At 42.9% G+C, this 12,310-nt stretch overlaps 2 protein-coding genes across 2 annotated transcripts in view; both read left to right on the top strand.

The window, feature by feature from the left end:
- The window catches only part of LOC111233910 (TSC22 domain family protein 1-like), a 32,913-nt gene that overhangs the window by 11,563 nt on the left and 9,040 nt on the right, over positions 1-12,310 (top strand). The window lies entirely within an intron of this gene.
- Positions 6,557-11,098, top strand: LOC111233815 (TSC22 domain family protein 1-like). The gene is made up of 3 exons (XM_022761723.1): positions 6,557-6,864; positions 7,251-7,302; positions 9,153-11,098. The coding sequence occupies exons 1-3, from the start codon at positions 6,743-6,745 to the stop codon at positions 9,420-9,422; spliced, it is 444 nt and encodes a 147-aa protein (XP_022617444.1). The 5' UTR covers positions 6,557-6,742; the 3' UTR covers positions 9,423-11,098.

The following is a 12,310-nucleotide window of genomic DNA, read 5'->3' as shown; positions in this document are numbered from 1 at the left end:
GAGATGTTGGATCTCAGTCGGAGTCTCCTTCCCTCTCTCTCTTTCATGGCCCATATGGTACAGAGATTGGTTATGTAAGGCATTGCGTGCATGGCAGAGACCAATTCACTTACACTCCAGAGAACCGCTGCCCTGAAGCTCTGTGATGCCATGAGAGCTGTTTGAGTATTGGGGCGTTCCTGCTCTTTGTTTTGTCTGTATTTGGGCAAAGATCAAGGGAGATTATCACTAGTTACAAACAAGTAGAGGGCCATTTTTGATTGCTACCTTGGTACACTTTGCCCACTGAGGAATTATACCTTGAAGACAGGTGAATGATTGCATGTTGCAGGTCCAGATTAAGTAATCTAATTCAGCTAATCTTGTTCATAGATTCTTTCAAGTTGTCCCTTTCCTTTTTCCTCTAAATTTGGAAAGTAAAAGGACACTGCCTTTGCATAAGTGAGGTGTCTGTCTGTGTGTGTGCAGTGGGGATGATCTTGCTGTCGGCTGTGATTCTCCACTGTGTAAATGCCAGTGTTAAAAGCCTCTCAAACCGGATTCTACCAGTCTGCATACATAGCCTCACACACGCACACACACACGCACACACACATACAAATGAGATGCACGGCACCGCACAGACACACACAAGCTCACGTTTCTCAACTGCTTGAGGGCAGCATAGAACTGAGGGGAAAAAAATGGAGGGATGCAGGAGAAAGATTATTTGTGGAGCGATATAAAAAGTGAGCACATATTAAAGTGTGACGTGCTATTTTGCCTTGAAGGAAGCCGATAGCTTCCAGTTGTGTTGAGGTATTTGTGTGTAATGCTGTTGTGTTCCTAATCGCATCCCCAATTGCTTTTTAATGTCCTGTGTTATCAAGCCCTTTCATACTTTTGTATTAATTACAGTTGTGGCAGAGTTGGATCTTTTTTAGGACCCCACACAGCAGCCTGAGTGAGCCCAGCTCTGCTTTCTCTCAAACCACACAATAAAGTGAGGCGGAAGCGTTACTTACACTCAGCTGGACGCTTTTGTGAGAGTGAATGTGGATAAAGGGAGGTAAAAGGGCAGGAGGAGGAGGGATGGAGACCATAACTGTATGGCAAATACACCAGAAGGCATTAAGGTTGCTGTTAATGCGATTGATTTTTCACTTTTCTAGAACATCAAGCACCCAGAGGTTTAAGATATTTTGTCCTCTGCTTGTTTTGGCATTTCTTTATTTCATTTTCTTAACTCTTCTTCATGGATGCGTGGTACAGAACAGAATTTAGCATGTCTTTAACCTAGTTCCTAAGATAAGTGCCTAAAACTACCAGAATTTAGATTTAAAGATCGGTGTCACTTTGAAACACACTATGAAACTTTATATTTTTAACTATGTGGGCAATGCAGGCACCATCTGTTCCTTATTTTTCCCTCCACATCTTCTGCTGCCACACTGTGGCTACACATCCACGCTTATGTAAGCTCCACAGGGTGTGGTGAAGATGTACACCACCACCACTTTCTTTCCTGTTCAGATATGTTCAGTGACCGTTTTTACAAAGCTAGAAGACAAAGCCGTTGGAATTTAAAAAATAATGAATATGCCTCCGACTGTGTTGAGAAGAAAGTGTTTTGTGATGGATGACGTTGCTGTACGCCATGTTGACCAGTGTGTTGCTAAAGGCTTAAGGGAGAGTTAAAATGAGCTCTGCCTGTTAATTGTTTTATCCACAGTTGGCCAAGTTGGAGAGCTCATTACCCACTAATACAGTCTAATAGCTTGGTGGAACATCAACAAGATAGCCTGGCCAATAAGATTTTAATTGGGCTTTAAAGTTGTTGTCTTGGTCAGCATTTGTCAATATATTTTCCAATGTCCTCAAAGTATAGTGATTGTAGTATGAATATACATTAAATAGGGGTTAGGTAATATATGGGTCAGCCCTTTGTACATGACATACACATGCTTTGGATGGGCGTGGATACATATTGAATGAGAGCATCCCATCTGGGCTATCAGTGATGCCATGACGTCAAGGCCTCTTGCCATTGGCCGAGCTGGGTCTGCTGCGCCATCAGCGATTCGCTGTAAATAAACTGTCTCCACATCAGTGAACGCTTCCTCTCACACCAGTTTTGAGCCTTTTGTTGTAAGTGAGCATGCGTACACTGACCCCAAACCTGCAAGTACACAATGTACAGATATACAGTATGAAGAGTTGTGTTTTTAAATGAGAAGTATTTTGTCACTTAAACTTAAAAAAAACAATTGGAACTAATCAGTAATGGTACTTTTGAATAGCAGCTTGATCTTCAAATTTAGTCTCAGCAATTACAGTTTTCTTTATGTCCCGTTCGGTCCAACCTCAGCGGCTCACCGCTCCGGAGTCGGGCTGTTAATTATTTCTTGGATTAGTGACACACACCGCTGAGGGTAGAAAAGAAGATGTGACCTTAACCTAATGAGGTTAATAATTTCACTGCACGCGTTGAGCTGAATCCCACCAACAAACTCTCTTTAGCACGCCCCCTCGCCACCATTTTGTGTTCCCCACAAGTGCGCGCTATCTTCAACCAGGGTGGCCTCTCCTCTTTGTTCTCTGCAGTTCCTCTACTCAACAACTAATGGTGTTTTCTTCACTATTGAGATACAATGTTGGTGTTTGGAGTATTATTTTTCTAAGCATCACCTCTTTTATCTGCCGTCTAGCTAGCCATCTTGTTTTGATCGTCTTGGTTCGTGCAGTAATGCGGACTGTGTGCGCGCCTGTGTGGGAGCCAGCATGGAGGTACACGTGAGGCGTGCTCCAGGGGAGACCCATACTGTGAGTGTGTGTGTGTCCAGTGTCCATCCACTGATGAGGAGTGACAAGACAGCTAAAGGCATGTCTGCTACAACATAAACATGCTCCTTGAGATCACTTCTTATCAATGTGAGCGTTGCAGGAGGTGGATATTGATATTATTTTAGCGCAAATGCACTCACTCTTCATTATAAACTGAAGAGTTGTGGAATAGGATACCACTCCTGTGTCCACCACCATCACAGAGAGGATGTTGCAGGAAACAAAACAGAAAAGACGTGAAGGAACTAGAGGTTGCAGACCGAAGGGTGTGGCTTATCAGTGGCCGTGCGCATGCTGACAGGGTGTGTGGTCAAAAGTAGCTAATCGTATTGGATGAATCACCTTAATCTTGGCTGACAGTTTACATAACAACAGAAGGGGAGGTGACATGAGTCCTTATGCAGTGACATCACAGCTCACCCTCCTATCTCCCACCGCCATGCACCCAATCATCTGAGAGTGTATATGCGATTCAGGCTTAGTCAGGGGGCAATCAGGAAGACTTAACATACAAACGCGCGCTCCCGCTGTACGCACACACACTCCCACTCCCATCCCTATCCTACACACAGCTCCATCCTGGTCTCCATTGTTGGTTAGGCTCCCCTATGTGAAGCTCCCAGAGCCGAAGGGAGCAGGGGGTTGGGGCCAAAGGGTGCAGTTCAGGAGGACGGAGGAGGAGCGGTGGTGGTGGTGGTGGTGGTGGTGGTGTTTATTTTGGGGTAATTTTGGTGGGGTGTGTGGGGGCGGCCAGGGCTTGGTCGGAGTGTGTGTTTTTAGCCTGAGCATCAATGAGGGAGAAGGGGCTGGCCGGGGCAGGAGGAGCAAAGGGCAGGGACGCCATGGCCCTAAAGCTGCTCTTCCGGGAGCTGGAGAAGCATCTGAAGAGGTAACGATAGCTGCAGTGTTGTCATGTTGTCAGGGGGTTGCGTCGGTGTGGCAGAGCCAGGTCTACTGCCGCAGCCTGGGGGTTAAAAGAGGGGGAATGCCAAGGGGCTTTGCTTTGATGTATCTGTCTAATTGTTGTTGTCGTTGTTGTGGCGTTCAGTTGGCTAAATCTTGTCCGGGCAATGTTTTCAGTAAGGGTGAAAAAAATAGGACCTTTAGTTGGAAAACATTTTCATGAAACTAAATACCTGTAGTTTCAAAATCTAACTTCATGAATGCGGTGCCATGAATGCGGTGCCAGCCTCTACCTGCAGCAAGGCATCGTGAATGAATTTCCCCTAGGGGATAAATAAAGTATATATATATTTATATATATATATTTGTCAAGGCACATCACCTCAGTATGTTCAAATTCCCGCTCAGCTGCCCTGAAGGGCAGCGAGTGTGTTTGAGGACAGAATGTTCCTGCTTCTGCACATGCATGTTGCTATGCGTGACTGTGTGTGAGTATGAAAGCGTGGTTGGTTCATAGTTCATACCCTCTAACATGGTTCTGGCCAGACTGAGACAGAAAAAATTCCTATCTTTCTGCTCTCACTTTCATTTTCTCTCCAATTTCAACTGCCAGATAAGCACCATGTTCCAGATCCTCTATTGATCCAGTCAACGCACATGTGCTTCCTTTTGCTCAGTTATCAGGCCACTAATAGACTTCAGTCTCCCGAACCCAATAAAACAGTATAAGTACAGCCTGCCCCACCTATAAAAACCCTTTTTTTTGCCCCAGCACCCAATTTGTACCTTTTCTCTTCAGTGTTTAATTGCAGTATTTATTTGTTTCAAAAAATGTTTTTGCATAAGCATACATGAATAGAGTCACCACAACATTGCATACATATGATGCGGCTCTTTTGTAAGGAAATAAAAAAGCAGAAGTAATGGAACTGGAAAAAAAAAGTTTGTTACCAAAAAACTTTATTTTCCAGTTCTCTAAAATCACTCAGTCCTATCAAAAGTTCCCATGACCAAACAGACAAAGATACAGGAAGTAAAATACAAATTTATGAGCAGGTTAAGGGGTCTTGTCTTCACTTCAGACAAGTTTCTGACCTCCAAACTTCTGTGTTGATGCGTAGTCCACTTCCTGAACTTGGTACCAATCAGTCCATGTTCCAGCCAGAGACAGATATAACAGCTAAGGTGCTTAAACCAGGGCAGGTGTCTGACGTACAGTCAGAGATCGCCCCACTGCTGATTTAAAGCTTAAGAGTACTGCTGAAGCTGGTACATGTGTCTCCTTGTCCGGTCACAGTTAATGAATGTGTGAATGAGCAGCAGTTAGAGGTCAGTTAGCTCATACTGATTAAATTAAATGTGTGATTGTTTGGTCAGAAGTATGACAAATACAGCCTGATTGTAGTAGACACCTGACAGTTTTAGTTTCAGTCTCTTTATCTCGACCACAACTGTTTTACACTGAATGTACTTCCTTTTTATTGTTTGTTTGGCCCAACTGTAGGTTTCCAAAGTGACCACATCAGTCCACGCCTACACATCTCTCACCATCAACTCAGATTAGGTTTACCTAAATTGATAAGTAACTGATAAGCATTGATCTGATCAGCTGCTCAAGTCATTAAACCCTAATCTATAATGTAATAGATGTGGTTAATTCAAGGCACCAGTTCTTTAAATTAGGCCTGCAACTAACTATTGTTTTTATTAATTATTAATCCATCCATTATCACGATTGGATTATGATAACCATGTTTGTAATTTGACTTTCTCACAATCTGTAAAGTGACAGAATTAGAGCAAAATCATTTTGCTCAGTTTTTTTGTTTTTGAGGATGTGTTGAGACAAGTATGAAAATAAGAAATATTTTAGTAACTTTGAGATGACACTTGAAATTGCCAAAGAAAATCCTACATCATGTAGATCTAGACCACCAAATATTTGGAATTTTGGTTTGATAAATTAAATTTAGACAAATAATTAAACATCAAAACTGATGGTGATTGATTTTCTGTCGATGGAGTCATTGTTCTCCTTGTCACACATCACAGAAACAAAAAAGCTGAGCCAGTTCCCTTGTCATTAATAGAGACTGGAGGGGTGGTCCAGTTTTACTGTAAAGCACGGAGCGTTCCCATTTCAGTCAAACTGATCTGAGGAGAACAAAGAAACTCGGCTTCTGCTGTGCCTGCCCTCTGACCCTTTTCTTCTATTGACACTCCCACGACTTTGGTGTGTTTATTTGCTTCAGTGACAGCTGGACAGTGCTGGGGTCAGCTTTTAGCCACTTTTACCACAGGGTCAGCCCACGGGCCTACAATTGATTATGTTTACTCAAATTACATGAAGCCTGTGTTGTAGTGTGTGAGACCCGTTTTAATGCATGACTCACAACCAATAGGTGGAGACATTGTTTCACATTGCAGCCTGTGATTGCTGACCAAAGTTTTCCCATCACCTGCATACCATATTTGAGTATGAAACCCCCGACATACCAGCACAATTTATTGCATTTTGAGATCTAACAGTCAGTTGAAGATAATTGTACGTTGGTAAAAACTCGTTGTGAAGTCGGTGCTGTCCCCTCTTGTCCTTTCGTGATGTCTCTCGGTTAGATGCGGGCTTTTATAGAGGACGGTGCAGCAGGTAGAGTGATGTTGCAAAGATTATTATAATGAGCGACCATCATCACCATCATCATCCAATCCGCGACGCCGCAGCGCCAGCCTCTATTATACATTATGCTAATGAGCTCTGCTCTCCGCCAATCACGCGGCAGCTGGCGCTGTTTTCCTGCATGCATTATCCAGTGAGGGAGCCGCGGTGTGCGGAGCTGCAGCCCGCCGTCTTTCAGTCTTTGTGTGCTCTGTCCCGGCTGCGAGCGCTGCGGTCGCCCGGAGAGCCGACCCAACACCCTGCCCTCAATAATGCGCTATTTTTCTACTTTTATACCGCTGGATTCCCAGTTTGTACAGCCGATGAATCGCCTGGGGGTTTTTTAATGGACGGGGTAGTATGAATTCCCAATGTTATACAGTGGCGATGGACCTTGGCGTTTGTCAACTGAGGAATTTCTCGATATCGTTTCTATCTTCTGTGCTCGGGAAAGAGAGTGCATCAGTCAGGCTTGACAATAGGTAATATCAATGGGCTTTCAGAGCTTTATCGACTGCTGGTTGTGTAGCGATGTGCGGTAGATTAAAATGAGGCAACATCCACGAAATGTCGCCTCATTGATTCTCCGCCATCAAATTCAAAACCTGCTATCTCGACCTCCATTTGGTTCGCTTTGTTAGACACTCGTGATTTTTTTTTTTTTTGTGTGTGTGTGTGTGTGTGTGAACTATTACTCTCATTACAGCTTCGTAAGATATGTTAAGCTTCTATTTAGTTTTTCATTTGGCAACATCAAAACCGCAAACGCCAGTCAGTTTGCCCTTGATGGAGACGTTTTCATCAACACTGCAGTATTCATCTGATGGTACATCAACCAACAAATCATGTTATGCTTCCTGTCTTTCAGCTCCTCGGGTGCAAGTGTGGTGGCCATTGACAACAAGATTGAACAAGCAATGGTAAGCTGCAGTTTTTAATAATCATATTACCGGCACTGTGTTTGTAAATAGGCCTGTATCTTGCTTTACATTTATGTGCAGGCGCCGGTGTTACGTAACACAAGCACCAATGTGGACTCCTGCAGCTATTATCAACCCCTTTTGCTTTGATTTTATACCGTTACAACAGCGTAATAAAAGATATGTACCTGATAATATTATGTTCTAATGAAAAGGGGATCTCAGACTAATGAGAGCGCGCTCCTGAGCAATGAATGAATGGATGATGCATGATGGTGCTTTTCTGTATTCTAGAGGTGATTTTATTTAAATTTTTTTAGTGGATATGAAGTTGCAGATTTAAAAAAAAAAAAAACGTATAATTTTCCGCACATATGCACCTGCTGGTATGTGAATTAGAGGCAACAGGAGCTTCCTGTTCTGTCACGAATTGGACCGATGACCTCCGGCTTGTTGGCAACTTGATGTGGGCCAGGCTAAGGTTCACACGCTACCCCCCCACCCCCGTCTCTCTCCCTCTTTCTCTCTCATAGTCCCTCGTCCTCTCTCTCCCTCCCTGTCCCGTGTTGCTAGGCAAGCAGCAGCCTCCCCTTGGCTCGGTATAAATAACTCGGCCAGTGATTGGCTCCTCCCACTCCAGTGCAGGAACATTTTGTTCCCGGAGCAGGGAGGAGGAGGAGGGGGAGGAGTGAGGAAGGAGGGGCGGGTCCACAGAGGAGGGGATGCTCTGATTATTAAACGCAAATCCCCCTTCAGCAGCAGGCTGGCAGGACACACTGCCCAAGCATCATCATGGGAGTGCACCCCGAAGCTGTTTCTCTCCAGTATTTTTTATTTAAAACACCTTTTTCTGAAATTCGCATTGTGTGTCCATTCCTTGTCTTCCTCCTCCCACACACTGTGACAGCTGGCATGTGCTGTGCAAGACTGAAATGATTTACGATGCTAATTTAGCCTTTGCACTCTGCTGTCACACATTCCTGTCCCTGTAAACAGCATGTTCCTGAGTCAGTTTTTCCTTCAGCTATTTTTATGCCACGTTGTCTCGTGGTGCTAAATTTATAAACGGAGTAAATAAAACATGGATGAATAAAAATACATTTTGCAAAAATAGAAAGGATGTTAACTGAGGATGGTTTAGGACGTGTGATTACATCTGCAACCAATAATAATGATCATAATAGATTAATGTGCCAATTATTGACCTGAACAACTTATTGTTGAAAACAGCAGATGTTTCAGCATCTTTTCTTGGAGAATGACAGAGTCAATTATCAATAATTTGTCAAAAAAGTTTTTGACTATTGATTTATAGATTAAATAGACTAATTAAGATGTCAGTGCAGCCATCTTTATTATCAATTAATCTGGTTAGTATTTTCTTGATAAATTCATGAATTATTTAGTCTAAAGAGTGAAAAAAAAATCCTCAGAGCCCACAGTGACGCCTTCAAATGTCTTTTCTTTGTTCGTGCCACAGTCTGAAACCCTAAAATATTCAATTTTTTATTATATAAATGAGAGAAAAGCAACAAATATTCATACTGGAGAAGCTGGAGTCAAAGAATATTTTGCATTTTCAGAAACTATCAATCAGTTATCAAAATATTTGCAGATTAAGCACTTGACTAATCACTTAGGTGATTAATAGTTTTCAGTTGTAATGTGATTTAACTTGAAAGAAAAAAAGGATATGGTGTTTATGTTGTGTCGTAAGGAGGCTGGTTTCAGTTTCAAACAGAAAGGTAGTTTGAACAAGACGTTTTCTTGTCTCGCAGGGGAGACTTGGAAGAAGGAATATGATGAATAATTTAGCTAACCATCTCTCTTCTCCCTCCCTCCATCCTCAGGATCTGGTGAAGAGCCACCTGATGTACGCTGTGCGCGAGGAGGTGGAGGTGCTGAAGGAGCAGATCAAAGAGCTGATCGAGCGCAACACTCAGCTGGAGCAGGAGAACAACCTGCTCAAGACCCTGGCCAGCCCCGAGCAGATGGCCCAGTTCCAGGCGCAGGTTCAGACCGGCGGTTCCCCCACCAGCACCGCCCAGCCTCTGCTCCCGGTCCCCGCCGGATCCACACAAGTCCTCCCCTCCACACAGAACTCCGGCTCGTCTGCGTAACACAGAACCTGCACACTGGAGAGTCTCCTAAGGATGAGCAATAGGGGGGATGGAAGGAAGAAGATGAGGAGAAGGAAGAGGAGGAAGGAGTCTTGCCATACTGTGAACTAACTCTAGCATCAAGACCGACTATGCCACCGTCTCAAGGACACTTCAACTTAACCGGAGGACGAAACAACTTTCCTTTGTTGCACATTTTATTTAATTGAAAGACTTTGGAGTTGCACCGGTGTGTGTGTGTGTGTGTGTCCGCTTTGTCTCCGTCTTTTATTACCTGCTTCAGACAATCGTTGTCGTCGTGCTGGTCGCCGTGGTGATGATGAGGAAAAGGATAGAGCTGACAGGAACTGATAGTCGACCCTTACAGCCAGCGCCGCCACTGTTCAGGGCCACCAGAGGAAGGAGGAGCTAACCCAGGGCTCGGCCAATCAGGGGAGCACGCTGCACGCTCTTGTCAGTGCCGTTGAATCCCTCGCAGTGTGAACCGTGGAAAGTGTGCCATCGTCTTGCCCCCGCCCCACTTCAACTCATCGCTGTCCATCTGCACACAGTTTTTTACTCAGCATCTGCTTATTTCTTTTTTCCGTTTGCACTTTTTTCAGACGATGTTGACAGCGGACGAACTTTACAGATTCGTACAACCCATCTGGAATGGGAGTCAAATAAACCAGCCGACTTTTTTCTGGGTCTCAATCCTCACAGTATCTGAAGACGACAAGATTTTCTGCGCTGAGGCGGGGTTATAAAGAAATTTCTGCTATATATATATATATATATATATATTAGCTGCGTCTCCTTGTTCACTTTAAGAACTCTGTGTTCTTTTCGAGGTTAGCGTCGCCATCCCCACCCTTAAGGCACCCTCCCCCCTTCTTGGATGGAGCATTAAACATTTATGCAGGGAATTAATGTTTTTTAGGGAGGGCTGGGAAAGGATTGGGATTTGGTTTGTCTGTTGATCTTCTTGCTCTTATTGATGTAATAAATGTCCTAGTGGTCTGTAAAAATAAATGATGGAAAGGTGAATAAATAGGACATGACTGTTTCTAGGTAGTGAACTTTGTACATATGAAAAATTTCCAATTAAACTCTGCCAAGTGCCTGGTTTCTAACCATAGATACATATATAAGCTTTTTTTAGTTGTTTTATTCATATATTTGTGTATATATATATCTATGGTTTTGCCAGGTTTTGAACTACCTGTGATGTCATTACTCAGGGTGGGACCACAAGAGGATTATTTACCTCCACACTAAGATGCTGTCTCTCCTGCAGTGACACACGGCCTCGTACTGTATGTGAACTCTCCTCTGCCGCCGCTTAAAACTCACTCGCTCAAATGATCTGGACTGTTTTACCATTTGGGGACGTGTGTAGTTGTTTTTTTTAACGAATGACTGTTTTTTTTTTTTGTTTTTTTTTTTGTTTCTTCCTTTGTTTTTTTTCTTCTTCTTTTTTGTCTTTTGTACAGCCAAGTGTTTTGAGTTGCTCATAGTGCAACTGGAGCGCTGAACACAATAATGAGATACTTGGCAAAAGAAAAAAAAAAAAGGAAAATGCCTAGCAGAAGTATGTCGATGTTTGTGCATGTTCCTCAGCCCATCACAAATGTGACGTTATAATTGCACTAGACAGTTGCACCTCAAATAAAAATAAAAACAAAAAGCAAAAAGTGGACTGTTCGGTTTTCTTTCTACATAACAAGTCTGACTGGTTGAATCTGGACAGGTTTCCTAAAAGAAAGAGACATACTTTAGAAAATATGCAAGTTGAATTTCAGTCATAAATATACCATGGATTCATTTTCTCCTTCTAGTAACCCTGAACGTGTGGATTGAGGTCATTCAATTGAGGTAAAAATGTAGGTTTTCCACAAGTAAACCAACCTATTTTGCACATGTAAAGACAAATAATGCCACTGAACAATTCCTTAGCAAACAACCAGCAATCACCGCCTCCCAGTTTACCCAGACTTCCCAGTTAGAAGCATGAATGACTGCTTCTTCACCAGACCTCATTACATATGTACTGAGGTAGACCACCAGACGAATACGCGCCTATATGTGGACCTCTCATTGGTTACATATGACCGAGCCCCCTAAAGCTATACCGTGTTTGCTCCGCCCACCCCTCTCTCTCACGTGGACCTGCACGCTGTTAGCGAGGACATGCAAACGGGAGCGCGCAGAGATATAGGGTGAGGAGGCGATTGTGGGAGCTGGTGTTTGACTTGTATGCATTAAGCTTTAGTTCGAGATGAGGCTTTTATTTGGTGATTTTTGTGTGTAAATAGGGTTTCTGTTACTGTTTTGTATATATTACATGCTAGGTGTATCTTATTAAAAGTAATTTATAAAATGGATAATGGCTGACTGCAAGGAAAAAACTAATTCCTATCATATTCTTATGGAGGCTCAAAGTACAATAATAATGATAAAGAACATTTCTATACCACTTATAAAGATCTGCTTTAAAAGGGAAAAAGAAAATATATATATGTACTCAACCTAACCTGCATGCACATACACATGTGTAACATGGTAATATACACTTAACTGCCAGTTTATTCATTGTACTAAAACCAATACAGTGTATTACAACAGCCATACAATAAAACCTATAGCTTCATTCATCAGTGAGGGCAGACTAAATATGGATTCAAAATCAACAAACGCTAAGGCACTGTCTCTACCACGAAGGCCATGAGATGTGGCGAAAGTTCCAGAAAGATGGACTTTGTGCTAAAAAAATGGATCGTAGCCAAAGTCGATCATCAACCTTTAGGCCTTCAAAACCAAGATAATAGTTCAGTGACTGACGTTTAATTTCAAGGCCACATTTTAACCTGAAGGTACAGCAGCTCAGTGTGTCTGTGATATTTTTAGTA

The sequence above is a fragment of the Seriola dumerili genome, unplaced genomic scaffold (assembly GCF_002260705.1).
Source record: "Seriola dumerili isolate Sdu_G_001 unplaced genomic scaffold, Sdu_1.0 BDQW01000019.1, whole genome shotgun sequence".
Taxonomy (NCBI): Eukaryota; Metazoa; Chordata; class Actinopteri; order Carangiformes; family Carangidae; genus Seriola; species Seriola dumerili.
Note: the sequence above shows the minus strand (reverse complement) of the source record. Positions and strands in the feature narration are given on the sequence as shown.